At 43.4% G+C, this 21,325-nt stretch overlaps 1 protein-coding gene across 3 annotated transcripts; it reads right to left on the minus strand.

Moving 5' to 3' along the window:
* On the minus strand, window positions 1-20,120 carry itcha (itchy E3 ubiquitin protein ligase a). 3 transcript variants are annotated; one of them, XM_031568017.2, is made up of 24 exons: window positions 19,944-20,120; window positions 16,615-16,678; window positions 16,288-16,429; window positions 15,593-15,717; window positions 14,094-14,225; window positions 12,815-12,863; window positions 12,490-12,665; window positions 11,927-12,143; window positions 10,907-11,002; window positions 10,494-10,710; window positions 10,010-10,079; window positions 9,717-9,801; window positions 9,105-9,233; window positions 8,672-8,744; window positions 7,553-7,624; window positions 7,357-7,445; window positions 5,779-5,938; window positions 5,438-5,571; window positions 5,106-5,246; window positions 4,585-4,705; window positions 4,396-4,500; window positions 4,042-4,138; window positions 3,202-3,274; window positions 1-3,096 (listed from the first exon to the last, which is right to left on the minus strand). In XM_031568017.2, the coding sequence occupies exons 2-24, from the start codon at window positions 16,637-16,639 to the stop codon at window positions 2,997-2,999; spliced, it is 2,628 nt and encodes an 875-aa protein (XP_031423877.1). In that variant the 5' UTR covers window positions 16,640-16,678; window positions 19,944-20,120; the 3' UTR covers window positions 1-2,996. The 3 variants fall into 3 exon arrangements, with proteins under 3 accessions (XP_031423877.1, XP_012684861.1, XP_031423878.1); XM_012829407.3 differs by having other exon boundaries at window positions 12,589-12,665; window positions 19,944-20,119; XM_031568018.2 differs by having other exon boundaries at window positions 10,494-10,668; window positions 19,944-20,119.
* Between the last annotated feature and the right edge of the window lie 1,205 nt (window positions 20,121-21,325).

Raw genomic sequence — 21,325 nt, forward strand, 5'->3', positions numbered from 1 at the left:
TCACGAACCAATCCTTTTTATTTCTCAAAGTTCTGAATGGACAGTTTCACATGTATATTTTTCTGTACATGTACACATAGGAAAAATAAATAGCTTTGAGATAATTTCCCATCCCCAATTTATTAAAAGATTAGGTATTTTAAAACATGGTTTGAATGTATTAAATGTACTATTACACGATTTACAATGTGTTAAATAGGAAAAATAAATTAGTGATAGTCATTTTTACACTATTTCACCTTCTCTAGGATTTAAGACATGGCAATATGAAGGAAAATTAATTTTAGAAAGAATCTCCAAAGCGTCCTTTTTTATGACCTTTTGTCTGTGCTAGAATTATGCAGTTGTTACATTATTTTACATGTGCATTAAAAACAGTCAGCCCATGGTAGAGAATAAAGCACTCTATGCTAATGTCTACCAGTGGCCCAATGATAAAGTCCACAGTTGTCATGATGACTTGCACTACAGTAGTGCTGCAACTCTGGGCAAGACCATACTGGATACAACCTAAAATCACCTACAGCAATAGAGCCAAACATATGCAATACGAGCAGTGGTGAGGATCACTGAATGTACTTTCTGTGAAGCCTGCATACGTGTCATACTACAGCTGACAGAGACTAACTGTCCGATGTTTACTTAGACCCTTTAAACTTCAGTACAGCGCACTGTATACACTGCATTCAAAGGGGCATGGTTGAGGTCAGCTGAAGACAGCTGAACTTCTGGCCGAATATCAAATACTGTCAGAGAGAGGGTACATGTATGTAGGCTTTATATCAGGAAATGTCAAAATAGGTGTTAATTATCAGTAAATTCATGTTCTATCAGATGTTCACAGTTAGAGCTTTCAGAATACACAGAATATTGAACATACACATTTTGAGATGCATCTTGTTGTTAAGTGCGTTATATTAGAATCAGATATCACACAGGACTGTTACAGCATGCCTTGGAAATGGCTCCTCATAGTGAACCCTACAAAAGTTCAAGATGAAAAAAAAAAACAAGGAAAAAAAAAAAGAAAAGAAAAAAGGGTGATGTGCTGCAAGTAAAAAAAACAAAGCCATTTCCTGTATGGAAGGAGGTTGCAAAATCTGTTTTGTCCTTTCTATTTATTTATTCATTTATTCATCACCTAACAAACTCTGATCCAGTGTTTCTCAGCTTTCTCCGGCTTTATCCCCACTTATTTGTGACCAGGAACAGGGATGTAGATTCACTTCACTTCCACGTGTCTGGAAACAATCAAAGGTCAAAACTGGCCGAGCAATATATTCACTTGGCAGAGTCTCCATTCACTCTGCCCAGTCTTGCCTGTGTGGAGTTAAGCACCTTTTTATACATTGAATGAAGGTGGATCACTATGAATCTGTTCAAATGTTTGCATAGAAAATAAGAAATCTCATCCATAGAAAAACCCCTTCAAGAAAGGAAAAAAAAACTAAATCAAGGTGAGATGTTGTACATACTGAACTCAGACAGTAACTGAAAGCGAAGTTATTTTCTTGAGCAAATCATTTTTTCCAATTGCAAATATATCAAAGCTTACCACACACACACTCACATCAACAGTGTACTGTACAAAGTATGTGCTTCCTTTGAAGCTATCCATTTTTAAAGTGTTTGTCAGCCATTTTACATGATATTTATTCTTAAAAGGAATAGTCACAGTGATACAGTTAAAGGTATGAGCCAAGTAAGCCAAACTTCACCATTTCTGCTTTCACATTGAAGCATTAAATAGATGACAGAACTTTGCATTTTATTCAGGTCTATCTTTCAATAAGATACCATTCAGTGGGAACAATTTACGTGATGTGCAGATTGAATATTTTTTTAAATAATTCATGGAATTTAATTATTTTGACAAACCAGTTTCCCACGTCATAGGTGATCTGTCATTACTCTCTTCATAAAAGAACAACACTCTCTTCCACCATTATTTCTAAAAAAAAATAATTATAATAATTAAAAAAAAAACAAAAAAAAAAAAACAGTGTGTCAGATTCAAAACAACTTAAAAAGAATTTGTCTGGGCTCTTTCCAGGGCTTGGTAACCCAGATAAATGCTGTCAGTCAGACGAAAATTGGCAGCTGCTCTCTCCTGCTCTTAACGCAGCACTTAAAGAGTGATGCAGCCAGGGATGTTTTTGGGACATTACTGACCTGGTCGTTTGGGCTGTCTTTGTGCAGCAATGGTCATCCTTGAGCTTTTGGTAGCACTCTTCAGGCTGGACAGAATCCCTTGCTGAATCCTTTCTGATAATGTTTATTTTTTTATTATTATTTTTTTTTAAATTACCAAAGCTGTACTTATGTAATTGACACTGATCTGTTTTTGCCTGTTTTTGTTATTAGCCGCTTCACATGGATCGTCTCGTCAGATCTTACAACACAACACATCACCACCTGCCCTGACCCCCCCCCCCCTTTTTTTTCTTAGAAAATATTATGCTGAGAGATATCATCAAGCTACTTGTATACATCCACAGACCTGTTCATCTATACTCCATGCTCCTCTGGAGAACATTCTGGAAAAAGTTTGGGGATGAGGGAGTGGGGAGCAAACGTGCCATTTGAGATGGAGACCGTAGCATGAGGACGTGGTTTCTGCTGCAGCACCAGGCCAGGGTCCAGCGGCTCGTTCATGGGGGGGGGGGCTGTGGGAGACCCGTTCGTGGGGGTGGAACGTCTGTGCATAGATAGACAACCCCATGCAGCGCTGAAAGTAAGGGGGTGGACTATTGGACTTACTGGGGCTGGGGGATCAGTGAATGTCTTGAAGGTCAGATGGTGGGGTAAGGTGAATTCACGTGCTCATTCTCACTCACTCTCACTCTCACACACACATTCACTCACTCGTCTTTGTGTCTCTTTCAGTTGATTTTCACAGACAGACTTCTCCCAAGGGTTTCCAGGCTCAAAAGAAGGGCATCTGTGTGTGTGTGTTTCTGTGTGTGTGTGTGTGTCTGTGTGTGTGTGTGTGTATTTTACTCCTGCCCAAAGCCTTCCGTCTCCTCGATGGCAAACATCAGCTTTTCTTTCAGCTGTTCGTAGCTCTTGTAAGGTGGCAAATCCAAACGGTTAAAGCTGGGGAGAAAAGATAAAAGGTTATGGTGAGTAACAATAAGTAACAATAAAGTGAACTTTAACTATAGCTAAACTCAAAGCCAAGTATAACCTCACTGATCTTACCAAGTGTGACTTCGCGGAAGCCAATTCTCTTTTCCTACTTTCTCAACGCAGAACTTCTGTGGACCATTGCTCCCTGTGAGAGGCAGAAGCACCAGTCAAAGAGGACTCCAAAGAAGACACAGACAGTGAATAAGACATATAATAAGCTCTGCACGTGTTTCCCACTGTCCGTCGCCTCGTCTCTAACTTCCATTCTGTTGGGTCACTCTGCTGCAAAGGTGTCCATAACTAGAACTTGTCAAGCGCTGGGCAACCAAGACCTCAACGGGTATTCTTGGTTGATGACATGTTGGTTGACACACCCCTTCTCCATGTGTTGAGCTTGCTGAGAGTGTTTATAAGGAGCTAAACCATTTCGTCTGTTTAGGGAGCTAAACTCATCACGGTGCTGTTGTTTTATGCTGATGTTTAATGGGTGAGTTGTGTTGCAAGTCCTTGACATTTGTCATTGTTATTAGCTTTGCAAATAATAATTCATGTTACAGTCTGCACAAAGAGCAAACAAAACAGGCACAGGGAGCTCTATAGGGAGTCAGTACCTTTTTAGATGTCAACTTCTTCCTTGTTTGTTTTACATTGTTTCCTTCCTTTTGTATTTTCTTTTGGCAGGTTATTCAGTCTTTCCCTCTCTAAGACAGCTGAATTTACCTTTGTTATTTCAATCTGTATCACTCTTGAGACTCATTTACATTGGGCCCTATTTCTCTTTAGTCAATAAAATTGCTGCTGTTGAGCCTGTGGTGGTGGGTGCTAGAACTCTGGTCTCCCTCGTCTATGTTTTCTGTTCTTCTGGCCCGACCCTAGACTTCTGGAGACTCCATGTGGAGACAGCACTCTCACCCATAAGGTCGGCGAAGCCTCCCACAGGAAGACGACAGGTGCCCGTCACAAACTGCAGCAGTCGCATCCTCTTCTCATTGTCCATGTCCTTCACACACTGTAAGCCACAAAACAGCAAAACATGCCAATGAGCTCACAAAATGGAAGAGACCTAAATGTTAAATGACTTGGCCAAATGAATATGTAACCAGCTAAAGTGTGGGCAAGGACAGCAGGGGACTATTGCAGATAAGTTGGTGTGTCTGAGTTGCCAAGGCAACTGCATAAAAATCAAAGCGAGCGGCCTGACCGGACACACTGATCTTCGATTTGTGAGTTGGCTGGTTTAGACTTGTGTTCTGTGCCGGGCCCTACCTGCCAGAACCAGAGGATCTGTTTGCTGCTGCGGGCATAATGTCTGTAGATGGTGTTCCTCTGCCAGTCGGCCATGTCAATCTCCTGCATCCCACACAGCATCACCTGCAACACAAACAACCCAGTCAGTATATGACCGTTTCAGAAAGATACTGCAAATGCATTTGTTCTCAGATGAGTGCAGGGTACCTCAAGCTCTTTGGCATCGAAGAGCTGCAGGTACTGTTGAGGGAGCACTTCATTAAAGCCATCAAAGAAGGATTGGGTCTGTTCCTCCACGCCACGGGACAGACGCCACTCAGCCACCATCCTGAGAGCGGAACACCACACACACACAAACTATTCAAGTTTCAAGAAACTACCACAAGTCAAAGCATGGAAAAATGTCATAATTATATCACAGGTTTTCCTAGAAAACAGACCAATCATGTTTATTCTTTTTGCACTATTTAGTATTGTAACACTGGCCAACATTTACCCAATTCATGGCCTGTGTGGGCGCATCAAAGAGTGGATAATCTTAACACAGCTGCAGTGCTCTAAAGGAGCATGCAGGCCTTTTAACAACAGAACACAGATATTTTCCCTGATCTTTAATGATTCAGCTCAATATTGGTTGACCAATCATATTCCAAGTGAATGTCTCTTGGCATGCTGGCACTGCAAGCGAATGGAGAGCAGGAAGCGAGTGCATGATTAGATGTTGGTACCTAATGTACTCCTCCTTATTCTCCTCCGTCACCAGAACATTCCCTCCGTCGGGCTTGAGCTCGTGAGTGGTGACTTCGCCCAGGATCTCCTTATCCACCGAGAAATACATCTCCAGACCACACTCCTCAATGTTGTTGTCCCTGGTGAACATGGGTTGATAAACAACAAGCATAAATAAATAAGCAATAATATATTGTTGCCATCACGATAACTTCCAGAATAGTTATTTTACATCACCTTTACAACATATCTAAATCATTATTAGCTAAATTAAGTGGTAAACTTGGCTACATGTTCAACACCGTCACTACCAAAGGCCTGTTTGGTTCACCTGATCCAAATGAGGGAGTTGTAGAACTCCGGGTCGATCGACTCCAAATCCTTTAGGCCCAGTGGCTTGCTGAGGATCCGTTTGTAGAAGGGCAGCGAGAACCCCGTGTCAATGAATTTACCATGAAAAAGGGCCTGGAATGGGAGAAAGGGAAGACAATGAAATAAACCTATTTAACTGAATATAGCCATATTGATTTCTCCCAAGTAAACCCTTTGAGCAGAGCTGATGCAGCTAAACCAGCCCTTTCAGGTACACATATAGACATCTGTGGTTAGGGGTCTTAATATCATTTTCAAAGAGGCACTAATGCTTTTGTGTGTGTGTGTGTGTGTGTGTACCATGGCGATGAATCGGCCGATGAACTTGAAGTACTTGAGGTGATCAGGGTTGATGGAGGAGGCGGGGTTTATCTGCAGGCAGTAGTTGTCTTTCCCAGCGTACTCAAACAGACAGTACATGGGATTCAACACCTCATGGGACAACAGGAAGAACCACTCCCTGCACACGACACACAAACAACAACATCTTGGTAAACATGAACACATTCTGATGGAGCTCAAGGCTGTGGGGGACTAGAACAAAAATCCACAAACTCATCTCTTCATAGGTTTAACAAGGGGGACTGGGGGAGCTTTAAGTAAATGTAGGCAGTGGGAGAAAACCTTGAGTCCTTCATGAGGGAACAGAGTGGGAGGGAAAGCTTGGCTCTCAGCACAGTGACCCATGGCACGCCGCCAGAACCACACTGGAGTGGCGGCCAGAGAATAGGGGATGGGAGTCCTTGAGGAGGCCGTGGGTCTGAGCCCTGACCTACATCTGATTGAAAGCCTTGAAAGTGCTGTTCACTGGCACTCAGCTCTGGTTCACAATGAACACGGGCACGTTTGGCTGGCTGTAGATTGACTGCCAAATCTCTGGGTGCCACGCTAGCGGATGCCTGTCCAACAGGAGTTGTTTTGTGGTGGAACTCACGTTTAAGTGATGTAAATGTACTCCCATGCAAGAATGTGTTTGTCAGTATGGGTATCAAAACATCTACATAAACCTCAATAAAATCTGAAAAACGATGAAAAAAAGAAAGCAACGTTACATGAAAACATAAAACATGTAGGTTTTGTACATGTTGTCTATGATGGCTTGCATGTGAAAACATGCACGCACGCACGCACGCACGCACGCACGCACGCACGCACGCACGCACGCACGCACGCACGCACGCACGCACGCACGCACGCACGCACGCACGCACGCACACACACACACACAGACACAGACACACAAGCCCAGATGGGCTCTATAATTAACCAAAGGCTCGATCCAGTCTGTTTCATATCGGGCCTTTCTACCCAGTCCATCTGACTGGGAAATAGAAGACTTTATTTTGAAGTAGATGCAGCGAGAGTTGCCTGCCTGCCTGGTAGGGTGCGGAGATAAGAAGGGGGATTTAAATTATTCAAGCAGGGACTCATTATGGCAGTCCCCACTGAGCCAGCCGTGAAGCAGAGGAGAGTAAAGCAGGCAGGAAACCAGCTCTGGGAATCTATCACTTCCCCACTTGGGGAGGAAAAGCTATGAACTTGGTCGTGCTCCTCATTTGAATGGGGAACGCTCTGGGCTTATCGCGCCTGTTGTCTTGTGACCATCGGCTATTCTATTTTGTGTACGCCATATCTGTGAAGTATTCTTTCAGCTTAGTGCATTGTGGCTCCTTTGCACTCTGCATGCAAGTCAGAAGTGACTAACTCTACGGAGGCTGATCCATGCACTTCAATAAATCCCGAAGCAAGGACTGGATATATTTCTAATTCATAACTCAGCTATAATTCAGTCTCTCCGAGTGATGACTTTTGATAGCAGTGAGAGGTAACTGGCTATGTGAGAGGTAACAGGCTGTTGTAGAGGAGCAGGGAGAGTACCTGGCCACTCCTCCGTAGTCCAGCCCCTCTTCCCCGGGGAAGATGACCCAGAGTCTCCTCCGCAGGTCTTGAGGGTGAAAACTCATGATCTGCAAAGCAATGAAGGAGATGATTTTAGGAACAGCCCATGCTGACTTCCACATATGACTGTGTGCGGTGAGATTGGGAGACTTGTGCATGTTCAATACGCGCTCACCTGCTGAAACGAGTCTTCAAACAAAGTCTTGCGACTCACATGAATCTTGATGTGCTGGGGCATGGAAAGTTGCTAAAACAGATAAACAAAAACAACAAAAAATTTCTACCGTGAGTCCATTTGCATCTGTGAGTTTTGTTAACTGTAAAAATAGAAGTACCGTCATTTCCGGACTATAAGCCGCTACTTGTTTCCCACGCTTTGAACCTCACGGCTTAAACAATGATGCGGCTAATTTATGGATTATGATACCTGTGACTGTATACGGTGGCTTTGTGTTTACGGTGGCTTTGTCGAGCATGGATGCTAGCATAGATGCAGCCGCATGGATGCTTAGCTCCACGCGATTTCTCAGTATCTCTCAATAACTTAACTAATGTCAAAATAACCACAGTCTACCGGCGTACACAGAACACAACTCAAAACACTTTAGAAAATAAAAGTTTACAACAATACAAATTCAGTCTTTTCAAGTTCTTTAGCTCACTGGCTTCAAACTAGCGTCTTTCTTCTAACGTTCTACCTGGAAGAACTACCTTATTTCTGATTGACTCTTGCAACTGTGCTCTCTATTCACTATTGTATTACTTTTGATATTCATTTTAGCCTGTGTAAAGTTAATTTGTTTCAATGTACCGGTAGGCACCTGCAGCTTATAGACATGTGCGGCTTATTTATGTTAAAAATTTATATTTTTTTTAATTCAGTGGGTGCGGCTTATAGTCAGGTGCGCTCAATAGTCTGGAAATTACGGTAGGTAGGAACTGCCCTGAGAAATACCATGATCCCATTCAGCTATAATGCTGACGTCATGACTGGCTTGATTATATTGCTTCATTAAAGACAGTGACATGAAGGGAAAGCTATTTGCTGACTAATACACTAAAACTCCAGGTTCCCCACTGGCCTGCCAGCTGGCGCTCTCAACCTGCCGAACCAGTTCTACATGAGAATGGCGCAAGACGGCACAGTGACACACTCTCTGTATGATTCACCAACATGTTCCAGTGAGAGCGAGAGAGCGAGAGAGAGAGAGAGAAAGAGAGCGAGAGAAAGAGAGCGAGAGAGAGAGAGAAAGGAAAGGTGAGGTGAGGCGAGACGAAAGAGAAGCTGACATACCTGACACCAGAATCTGAAGTAGTGCACTTTGGCTTTGAAGTCTCGCACGTAGGTAATCTGGGGACCATTTTCCCTGTTACACAAACACGCGAGGGCAAAGAAAAAAGCACGTCAGAACCACTCTCAACATCAAAACAAGTACAGCAACAACACATCATCAGGCTGTAGCAGGCAAGCCATTAGGCCCTGTGGGTATGATGTCCCGCAGGGAAGACCTGATGACAGCAAGACGTTAACTACTTCGTTAATTCACCCACTGGGGAGGAGAAAGATTTCAGAAGGACCAAGAGAAGAAATATCTGGACGCAAGCGAAGGCACCATGACTGATGCACTCAGGTATTAAGTACTCACAGAGACGATTTTCCAGTGCGAGAGCGATGTGAACACACACACACATCTGACTGATGCACTGGGGTGTGGTTAAGTACTCACAGAGACGATTTGCCAGTACGAGGGTCTATATAGGTGGTGGCCCGACGGTTGTGGTCCACAAAGTAAGGGATGCCATCCACCGTGAACCTCATCTCCCAGCCCTCCGGCAGGGGCTTCTCATTCAGCAGCCTGGGAGGGGGAGGGGGAGAGGGAGAGGGGAGAGGGAGAGGGATTTAGCACACTTTTCAAAATCATTAATGATATTATGGGGTTTTCTGCTGTTTGGGGGGTGGGTGGGTTGCAGCCTGTGAAGTTGTGAAGTTACTGATGTGGGGAATGTGGTTTTAAAAGGTGTGAGGGGGACAGATCTTCTTTTTAGTTGGTGGGAAGGCTTGTGGTTGAGGGTGTTATATTGATTTATTTTCAGGAGAAAGGGAGAAAAGGGACAGGAGTTACACACTGCACTGCTGTGAAAAAAAAAAAAAAAAATAGCTTTCGTTTTTTTCACCCTCAACCCACGCCACCCCCCACTGCATCAAACTAAGGGTGACAATGTGTTGACACAACAATCTGCAAAGTTTCACTTGCTGCATACAATCAGTCAGTGGTAGATTTCACACTGTTGGAAAGTGAACTATCTGGACGTTTCGGTGAGAAAAGAAAAAGCCCTACCCTTGCGTGCGAGGGTCCTCCCATTGCGTCGACCGGGTAGGGTGATGCACAAAGTACATTCTACCATTGCTGTCCGTTCTCTTCTCTATTGGATAAATATGTGAACACACACACACACGATAAGAGGACAAACACATATCAAATACCTTCTCCATTCCATTGGGACTAAATACTAATAATGTAATTACTAAAAATAAAATGACTGTTAGCCATAGAAACTTGAGGGAGGATAGGTAACTTAATCCAGCGCATTAAGTGAAAAACATGTCTCCAGGTGACATTGAGTGCCTTACCCCATCCCTGCGGTAGAGGCCCCAGAGGGTCAAACTCTTTATTGGCAGCGGGTGCAAGCTGTTCCTGAAGCTGAGGCACAGAAAGACAAACAACAACAAGTTACAGATTGAACCACAAACCCATAGAGCCGTGACTTCCCACAAATCCGGCGTGTCTGAATGGCTTCGTGCTTTATGGTAAGCTATGCCACTTTTAAGGAGGAAGACCATTGTTGACCACCAGTATTCACCTCTCTTTTTATTAATTTTTTTAACATTGCTGTAGTCAAGGCTGATCAAAGACCCCTCAGTTACACACGGACCAACCGTACACCGTAATTAGAGGTTTAATAGGTAAAGAGGTCGTTTCCCGTTGCACACAACAATAGGCACCTCCGTGTACTGCACACAAAAGGAAATCCACATTAAAAAGAGCCCCACTTCTGACTGCTTCTCCCCTGCTGAAGGTTTTCACCGCTGTGTGTTGGGTGGACTCAAGACTCACCCCGTAGATGAACCTCTGGTTGAACTGCTGCATGGCGCCCTGCAGCTGGCTGCGCTGGCTCTGCCACTCTTCGTAGTTACGCACCGACTCTGCCGTGGGCCGCTGCCAGGTGGTGGTGCGGCTGATGTGGTCCACGTAGTAGACCCGGCCCAGGGGGTCCGCGCGCCGCTCCCACCTGCAAGAAGACGGCAGGACCTCAATGCTTTCATCCGAAGGTCTAGAAGAAAACCATGAAAGTTGCCTTCTGGGTGCATTTTGATATGTACCACAAACACACACACACACACAATGCTGTGTCCCATGGATTAAAAATGAAATTCATGAAGTACATTCCAGAGACTTCCTTTGGGTTTTAGTTTAAAATGCACTTTCTGAACTACTCTAGGATTATTCAGTGTAGAAGGAAACCTTACCCAGGTGGCAAAGGATCGGGTCTCTCCCATGTGGTCCGCTTCTCCAGGTGATCCACAAAATACATGCGGCCAGTCGCGTCCACTCTCTGCTCCCAGCTTCATAATAACAGACAAGGGGGGGGTAGAAGCGTTAGCACAATGCATACTACACCAGTCTGATGCCTGCTTTGGTATTAAAGTCATAAAAACAAGACTTCCAAGTGAAACAACCCAACACTTTAACGAGCACAGAAAGAGGTCATGTCTGCTGTAACAAAAATAATTCAAACCGTCATGAAAGTCTCTGAAAAGTTTGTGCGGAGGGACCGATAATATTTTGTGCCTCTAAGAGCAATGTGCAATTACACGGCAGACGTGACCGAATTCCGGCATTTCATTCATTTAAGTGGGTGTGAGTGGGTGGAAAAGCTCGCCCTAACCAACACCCCCCTCCCCTTGCATTTAAGGCTCCCTTAACCTGGAGCAGGTTCAACCAGCAGTAGTAGTAGCAGCAGCAGCAGCCACACAGCCATGGGACTGCTCCCTGCGTGGCTCCTCATCAGCCTCATCTTTCCTACCTCCAGCAGATTCACTACAGCAGCGTTCAGTGCAGGCGCGCACGGCGGCTCTGGAATCTAACATTAAAGTGTCAGAGGATAATTATAGCTCCTCCAGGCTCTATAGCACTGACAGCAAAAAAAGAAAAAGCCTGAAAGCCCTGCGCAAAGCCTCTACCAGCCCGTGGGGAGTGGCATGAAAAAGGGCTCCAGACAGCCACGTTATGGCACTACAGGAAGGCTCTGGAGAGGATTTTGCATGGCTCAGACAGCGCTGTTTCAATCTCTCCGCGGATTGAAGGTCGCCGTTTCAATTTATCTAACTCCCTCCGCCCGTGTGGGGACCTGATTCAGGCTTTCAAGGCACATTTGTTGGGTCCATTTCTCAGAAGTGGATCTCCCGCAATGATAAAGCCTTCAATACAAAGCCGCAGATGGGGTCTCTGTGGAGGGGTGTCAGGATGAGGGAGAGGTGTGGACTTACCCGGGGGGAAGAGGCCCAGTGTTGATGGGGCTGACTCTGGAGGGGGCACCGGGGGGTGCGCCGGTGTTCGGGTTGGGAGCGGGGCTCGCCCCGGGGGCTGAGATGGGGGGGGGTGCGGAGCTCTGGCTGTCCGTGGTGCCGTTGACCTGCGGGCTGGGGTTGGGCTCCGGGCTGGCGGCGCTGCTGCCATGGCTCGGGGTGGAGCCGTTAGAGGAGGCTGCACGGGACAAACAGAGTTTTGTGAGAACCTGTGCTGAGGCAGCCAAGCTGAAACTTCTGAAAGACAATGTGCCACTACTGCCCCTTCCTTGACTGCAGTATGCTTTGTATTTCACATCATGGTGCCCCAACATAGGAAACAGCAAAAGCTTATTGATACATCTATTTTTAAACCAGAGAATCAATCTATAAGTCCTTAAAAAAAGCAGAAGCATATAGTATACATTTCCTCCCTGCCCACCCGTAAAAGATTTCATGGCAGTATCACTGTGATATGGGACTGTGTGTGTTATCATATTGAATAAGATCTGGAGGTGTAAGAGGGTAAGGCCATGTTTTCAGACCTGGGGAGGAGGTGGGTCTGCGAGGAGGGGGTGGGCGGAGAGGTCTGGGAGGTCGCGGCGGCCTGGAGGCCCCTGCAGACAGGGAGGGAGAGCTCGTACCGTTGACAGCGTGGCCGTTGGGGAGAGCCGGGGGGTCATCAGTGATGTCACTGGCAGGAGAGGAGCCTCTGCTGGGCCTGGAAGGGGTCAGAGGTCAGAGCCACAGAGGATTTACTTGGGTGTGTCTGGTAGAACATTAGAACTCATTATTGCTCATTACAGCATGTGTGTTGTGGAGAACATGGGAAACAAATCAAAAGTGACATGCTGGTGAAAATATTCCTACCTCTCAGGATCTCTATTTGGTCTCAAATCCCCATTTGGAAGAGACACTTCTGTGTTATAAAACATAAAAAAGAAATACATGTCAATCTCAGGCTGCCGAGATGAATCGAATGAAAGTTTTAAAGATGATTTGAAGTTAACATTTCACAATTACGCAAAATCGACCCTGACTGCTGCAGTCATCTCTGGAAAAGACCCTACAAGGCATAGGTCTTCAGTGGGGGAATGTATCAGAAAAGGGGCGATAACAAGGAGATTTGTATTTGTTGACACAGCTGACTGATCTAACTGAATTAGGCTACAGATAGTCTTATAGAGCAGTTGGCCTGCTGTTTGTGTTCCATTGGATTGATTTAGTGGGGAAGGGGGAGAATTATCATGTCTAATTATATTGGTCAAATAACATCACTAGTTCAGATTTGTCAATTATTTATTACAGTTCTTAATTAGCCTGGATGCCAGACGAACCTAGCCCCGCCCACAACATTTTAGGTCGGGAAGTTCGGTCTGGCATTGCTCCGTTGGGGAGAAAATATGCCCGACCAAAAACTTTACCAGACCAATCAAATTGTCAGGGCGGGCTTTATACAATGATGGACAGATGATCAACAGTAACGTAATCAATCACGTCACCAAAGAGCGCTTAGGTTGAATTCGTTTTCAACAAACATGGCTGCTGCTGGAGAGCTGAAAGATGATTCGAGTCTGTTTCAGAAGACATCGACAGCGCATTAATTTTGAAAGAGGAACAGAGAAACGCGATCTAGGCATTTGTTGATCGAAAAGATGTTTTTGCCGTCTTTCCTACGGGATCCGGTAAAAGTTGAATTTATCAGCTGGCCCCGATGGTCTATGTTATGGTCATACTACGTTGCTCTGATTGGTTGCAGGTATATCCAATTGAGCGAAGAGGCATTTTTTTTCCTGGTTCGGTTGAAACACGCCCCATAATCACAGCCCAATGGAGCAGTATCAGACTCATATTCTGACTAGAATTATGAGTATGACAACGTCAGGCTAGTTCTTAATACAACAATTGCAAAAACTTTCATTAATAACTTCAGGAAATGTACACACTTGCACACAATCTATGCTTACCAATCAAAAAACAAGTGGCCATACAGTGTCAGCTTACTCAACAATGAGACATGTAGCTGTAAGTAATGTCTGTACATAAACATGCAGTCAGCCAAGTCAAGCGATCTCCTCCCACCCCCTTTCCTCCATGTCTGAGTTCAGTAAAAGCCCAGTGATATGGGCCCTAGCCCTGAATGCCTCACCGCGGTTCTGTTCCTCGGCGGCGAAGGTCTCTGGGTCCACCTGCATGCCGTCCAGGCAGACAGAAAGATCCCCCACTATGTCTGCCTGGTCCCTGTCCGTGCACAGCTGCAGTGTCTGCACCACCTCGCTGACTACAGACGACAAAGAGACAGAGAGATTCATTGAACTGAGACATCAACAGAAAAAAAAAAAAAAAAAACACTTCCTGCATGCCAAAGCTAAGCATATTTACACAATGTCATGAATACATGGAAGACATTACAGTCAGAACGGTCACAAGTGGGTAGAGAAAGATAGAGAACTTCAAAGAATTTACCAAAGAAGTCAACCCAAGCTAAGCCTTTTACACCAGTAGTGTAGTTTGTTTTTTTCCACCAATTTCTGGTAGACAATATAATACACTTAGAGTTCACTAACCCCCATGAGACTTATGGTCCCACATGGCTGATATGGAATATAAAGTTTGTGTCCCTAAGTGAGCGTGTCCCTTCATGCTAGCGCCCCCTGAAGTGGGGTAAGCTCAAAGTACTTCAAGTCAAGTCAAATATTAATTTTTCACATGCTGCATCATTACCACATTCTTTGGACACGGCAAATTTTGTGAAATTACGTTCATATATGGCGCAGCAATTGACCCGTCAATAATTAGATATCTGTTTGAATTTACATGGCAGGTTGGCCTGAAATATGGTATGCTTACACTTGGCTCTATTAACTCACATCTCTTAAAGTTCCATTTGGCTTGCTCAACAAAATTGTTTCCTATGGCCAATCAGAATTTAGCCGCTAATACATGCTTGTGTGAAAGGCCAATCTTAATGGAAGTTAGTAGGTTCATTAATAATGACATATAAAAGCTATTTACCCAATTTCAAACAAATCAGCGATAAGATGTTGCGACAAGTTAAACCATGTTTTCCTCTCATGGTTTGGTCTATCCTCAAAATTCAATATATAGTGCTCTAGTGTCTTTTTATATATTTTTTCAATACTGTGAGTTTCCTAGTTTCACTTCATTTTTGCTCATTCAGTCATTTTATGCGGAGGTCTTATTACACACCACTATGCTGTACGTGTAGTTTAAACTCTTCGTTAAATGGGGCCTTTTGTTTGCCTGTGTTCTAAGGACCTCACATTGGTGGAGGGGTTTCTAATAGGCTGGCTTCAATCACATGCTCCACACATGTAAAGTATTTGTGAAAAGACCCTTTGTGTTTTCAGAATAAGCCTGCTTACCTGCCTGGCTAAATGCTTGAGCAAAAAAAAAAGGTAGAGAAAACTCGGCAGATATGCAAAACCAATGTTAACACACGTGTGTGTGTGTGTGTGTGTGTGTGTGTGTGTGTGTGTGTGTGTGTGCAGACACGTCTGCCTCAGCTTCCCTCTTTGTTTTTGCCACCCCCACCCGCTGCGTGTCTTTTATTTCTGTTTCCGAGATGAATCAGACCTGCCATCATAAGATCGGAGAGAGAGAGAGAGAGAAAAAAACAGAACTCACTTTTCATATCGTTCGACTTCAGCGTTTCACTGACTTCCAGAGTGGCCATGCCCAGAAGAATATCTGCCTTCAGAGTTTGGTGACTCCAAACCCGAAAGATAAGCTTGCTGAAGGGTGTAACAATTCTGGAAGGAAGTAACCACCACAAATGAGGCAATGTTAAATGTCTTTCCACAGCCAAGTTGGTGATCACAGGGTCAAATGAAACTTTCCAAACCATTTTCAAGGCCAACTTTATTAGTTATGCAAAGTCATGACCTGTTTTTCTCTTCACACAACACTATCACAATCCCAACATTGTAAATATGTTGTTTCAGCTTTCACAGTCTGTTAGCCAATCAGATGCTCAGTATCAGTGTGTGTGTGCGTGTGGTGGAAAAACGTCACCTGACTAAACATTTCACTTAATGACTCCTTGAGCACTAACTGCTCTGACAACAGTAACAGCTCACGAGCCTCGCATCCTGAGAAAGGAAACAATGCAACCCCCGTGTTGACATTTCCCAATACTGTCTTAGTCAGCTCCACACACGTTCTATTGAACGCCTCACAGAAACATCAACAACATTCTATCGATACGTCCTTATTTGTTCTGTTGTTGTTGTTCTTGCTAGATTTACTCGAGTAGACGTTTCCTACTTTGCTACCCTCCGATCCGTTTTGTACCAACATGACCAAACACCTTTGATACTTACACAGTGATGGGCTGTTTCCATTTGGGGCTGAGGGTGTTGGTGCATTTCTCTGTCTTCTTGGATTGGCCGTCCACAGCCACCTCGACATAGGGACTCGGCCCAAACCAGTTCTTCTTGTTTTCCTTCAGCTTCGCAGAGAGAACTACGTGTGTGGGACAGTACAGGTTTAGTGATAAGTGATAACATCAGATGAACCATTAGCTAAATGAGATAACGTGGAAACCATCTTGCTAAGCTGTATTATTTAATAGTCCTATAACAGCCAATAAACGACACATCACTATTAAAAGTCTTTCGAAATAGACTGTATTAAATCAAGACACGCACTGATAATCTGAAGTTGGGCCTTCATCGTGAAGCCATCAATGGAGCCAACAGGTTAGGTAACAAGCTGCAAAAGCAAAAAGACAGGAAAGATTATAAATAACATTTATCTAATATTTACACATAGCAGTGTAGGATGTCCAAATGACAAAGGCCTGGGGAGTATTCCAAGTACGTGGTTGTGAACAAACCTGGGAAAGACTCAGAGGAGACGTTAACCCTTCTAATAGAAGAGCCATATGGCTTCATTCTTCTGGCAAAACAAGGCCATTGCGCTTAGGGCTGAACGATTAATTGCATTTGCGATTTAATCGCGATATGATAGAACGCGATTTTCTAACCGCAACGTTCGCGATTTTTTTTTTTTTAAGATGGTACATTTTGCACACAGTGTTTAAAAAGTGCATGCCTAGTGTTTATACTTAAGATGACTTTTTTTAAATTACTTAAATGCACAGTGGCAAAGCCACCGATTTGTTGTTCTTGTTTCTGTAATGAGCAGCTAAATAAAAATCTATATATCTAATATTGTGTTGGTCATATTTAAATCATTCATTACGTTTTGTTGGGAAAAAAAGAGGATAAAAAAAAAAAAATCGCATATTAATCGCAATCGCAATATTTTGGTACAAAAATCGCAATTAGATTATTTTCCCAAATCGTTCAGCCCTAATTGCGCTCTTCTATAAGGAGGTTTACCCCTTACTCTGCGTTAACTTAACCAGGTTTGTCACTAAACCAGATACTTGGAACACCCCCCTGTTCTTTCTGTGGTAAACACAGAGCTGCTTGTAGAGCAATCAGGCCCAGCAGGGGAAAATAGCAGCCCTAGACCACAGTTACACAGTATAACACTTTCATGAAAGTCATCAGCCATGTGTCCTGGCAAGGTCAGATTTTGTGGATTTGCCTTCATATCACAAAATCAGCTGCGCTTAAGGGCTTTAGTAAGAAAACAAAATCCCATGCAACATGCTTCTGTCTAGTTCCAACTGTGCTCGCGGTAGAAGAGTTATGAATGGCAATGGCTCAGGTGCTAGCCTCTCAAGGGAGAAAAGACAGGGCCTAATCTGTACAGGATTAGCAATGATGCAACCCTGAGGACACAGCCACTTCTAGATGCTACTCTGACTTATTGTCTTAAGGAAAAGAGTAAGAAGATGCTTACAGTCTGCTTGTGACAGTGGGAGAGAAAGTGGGGAGACTTAAACAGCCACTACGGTCCCATTTGGACACTCCTGAACGCACATCACTGCAGAGAGCACACATACGTACAATCGTCAATTGACACAGACGTCAATTACTTGGGCTTTGTGTAAGTACATGAAGGGTGAGCAGATTCACAAAGTACTAGCACTAGGACTGCTTTTAATACATAGCAGGACAGAGGCAGGTGTCGACCATCTAACATGTCCCAAAACTTTGTATGTGAATTGCAACTTACACACTCCCATTCACTCACTCATCAGCTCCATTGTTTTACATATTAAGGGTTACTACAGGAGAGAGAGCTAGAGTATAACACCGTGGAATTTATTGCCTGGGTAGATAACTTAAATTCTCTGCCAAGGATCAAAGACCATCAATTTTACTGGCCTAGACATCCTCATGTTAAACAAATAAAGACAGATGCTGACTGCCCCACAGTACAGATGAAAAAAAAACCTTTTCCAAATTTGACCACCAAATACTAACCACTCTTAAATTTAGACAAGATCATTCAAGCAAGGAAACATGTGAAACTACCAGGTTCAACAGTTGAAAATAATGGTCTGCCACTGAGCTTTCATTTTCACCCAGATCTTCCATGGCCTTGATTTCTGCCTAAGGTGCTCTCAGGACAGACTGTCTGTTCTTACATCAAGGGCTGGACATTCAACAGAACAAGCATCTAATTCAGGGTTAATAATTCATTGGCATGTCAGCGAAACCAGAGCCTACCAAAGGGCATCTTACATATGGCTCTGGATATGACAACATGAGGGCCTCTATCTGGCAGCTACAGACCAGCTAGGCCTCGATCATTTCATATCCAGGCCATCTGAAAAGCTCACACTAGCTTTTTGTTTCTATTTTGACATAGTACTTCCCGAAATTAATGGAATGGCGCAGAATTACAACACTTATTCGACATTGGATACGAAACGTGGTACTTGATTCGTGTATTTGTCAGGTGGATTTAGGCTATTACACACGGCATAACGACATATCAATAACTATATCAACCAGGTTAACAAGTTCGCTTTTAACTGACAACATGTTGGTAGATTTTCCAGAACTTGTCTGAGCACTATGTTGACATGATTTCTCGAGACAACCCGGTGTCTTATCCAACTACCATAGCTAGGATAGCTATTATCGTAACTTTAAGTTAATTATGCTAAGCAGCAGCATTACATGACATGGCAAAGACAATCCTTAGTTTACACAATCTGACACGTCACAGCCGACTTTCATAGCTGGCTATGACAACTCATGGCCAGCGTTCATAGCTGACTATGCAGACACAAAAACAAAACAACCAGGACCATTATGTGATTGTCGTGTTCTAGATTGCATACTGGCTAGCTCGGCCCTCAGTGAAACCAAATAACCCAATTTATAAGTCACCACTTCATGAAATGAAGTCAGCTAACGACAGCGCTAACGTTTAAACCCAGGTTTTCCAAGTTAATGGTAACATAGCTAACCTCACCGACATTAATAAGTTACACAGGTCAAGTAACGTAACGTTAAACGCTCACGTCAGATGGCTAACTTACACAGCCATGAAAGTCAGCGTTGTATTACTTCATTTTAGAATTGAAATAACGTTAGCTAGCTGACTTATATGAATCATGTGTGACTATACAGAAGCACATAAAAACAGGCATGAAGCAGGGCTATCAAGCTAGCAAGGGGATAGTTAGCTAACAGGAGTTCTTACTTGCACAGCAAACGTAGATCACGTAAACGCTTGCTATCCCTAGCTAGCTATTCTAGCTTGCTTGCTGCGTTCGCCAGCAATGTTTGCTAACCCTTCCGTACTGGCGTTAAGTTAGCTGATTAGCGAACTAGCAGGCGGACATTACTGATGTTACAAATAACGACTCAAATTAGTTCATATAGTGACTTCTGTAATATGAACAGCAAGCATATCTAGTATCAAACAAGCTCATAAACACCATCGATGTCAGATAAGGCGTTGTTTATCGGAATCGCTGTCAGCGATCTAGCTGGCTAACGTTACCTAATTAGCCGCGCCAGAGTGCTGTCACAGGTGCAGCTAACCCTGATGTTAGCTCTCTTGCCATCATCACATTTTACTTGTTCGTCATTCAAAAGAACCTTACCAACTTTGGGAGGAAGAGTAAGATGGTTAATCTTTTATGTCCGATGTAAACCAAGGCTAGGTTCCACTTTTTGGAGTAGTTTGTTTTCGGTCCATTTCATATTTCTAAACGAGGACCGTCCACCATCTCTGAGAGCTTGTCATGTGACAGACGAACCCACTACGAGAGTAGCGCTTGACGTTCGGCAGAGCTCAGTTCAATTTCCTTACAATTTACTCAACGCATCTTATGTAACCCCATAGGCTACGTACATATATTCACCCAACCTTTTAATATTAAGATGATGTTTGTATTACCCATTAACTTATACGCCTTATCATATTAACTTTTTAGGCAAGCCTTTAAAATTGTATTTACCACGAATATGGTAAATGGGACTATGTTGGCTATGCCCTAATAGCATGCTGGAGCGAATATGAAGAAATAGACTTCTGCGAGAGGGGTACAGTTTTGGACTCAGCCATAGAAGATTCAAAGTTCAAGACTTTCATGTGTGTCATACACCATTTAGTTTACACAGGAGCATTATTACATTTAGGGAACAATAACAATTTAAATCTAGCCTGACATTTCATTATATGGACCATTCGGGTCTACAGGGCCGTGGCCTTATAAACTCATAGCAACACAACAAGGTCTACCATTAGAGCTCTTATCAATTAGCACAATTTAAAAATTGGAAAAAACTAATTTAGGAGAAATAATAGACTGTGCTAGAATATGCTTGCAATTAAACAGGCCATCTTACAAAGGCTTGCAATTAAACAATCCAACAACTTTATCATAACTATAACATAACCAACAGCTATAGGCTAGCCTTCCTCAGATCAAATATAAATAAAATGAAATTATATGAAAACTAATAAAATGCAGCCTACTATGACTCAGAACTGGTATCCTACATGGTGGCCTATAAAGCAGTGTGTGTGTATGTGCATATGCGTGTGAATGTATGACAGCCTAGATTTTATAGATTACTTCTTGGAGAGTTTATTACACATTAATCAAAGGCCTAATACCCAGTCTTGCGCTGTTGTATTTAACGACAAAAATGGCAAAACCCCTTAAATACCACCAGATGGCACTAGGGCACTGCTTCTTACCTTTGTTCATGTAGGTCTTGGCGTATTATAGTTTTATGTTGTGGTTTATTTAAGTGGGGGGATGTTTAAGTAAATTATATTTGTGTGGCATATAATGTACAGTTTCGATATAGAGAGTATATTGTAGGTCTACTACTGCTCATAACTACAATAATTAGGTAGCATACGCAAAGCATAACCTGATTTATGTTGATTGATGCCGAATCACCCTAGCTTAAGCATGATTCTAAATACATGTTTTGATAAAGACACATACAATTGAAGTTTCTGAGTCATTAT

The sequence above is a fragment of the Clupea harengus genome, chromosome 5, assembly GCF_900700415.2.
Source record: "Clupea harengus chromosome 5, Ch_v2.0.2, whole genome shotgun sequence".
In the NCBI taxonomy this organism is placed as follows: domain Eukaryota; kingdom Metazoa; phylum Chordata; class Actinopteri; order Clupeiformes; family Clupeidae; genus Clupea; species Clupea harengus.

Bases quoted from the DNA above. Each gene is read 5' to 3' on its own strand.
- itcha (XM_031568017.2), bottom strand. From the start codon at position 16,639: ATGAAGGCCCAACTTCAGATTATCA. The intron at 16,430-16,614 runs GTGCGTGTCTTG...CCACACACGTAG, and splicing joins GGCCCAACTTCAGATTATCA to TTCTCTCTGCGAAGCTGAAG. The intron at 4,501-4,584 runs GTACCCTGCACT...TTTGTGTTGCAG, and splicing joins TCGATGCCAAAGAGCTTGAG to GTGATGCTGTGTGGGATGCA.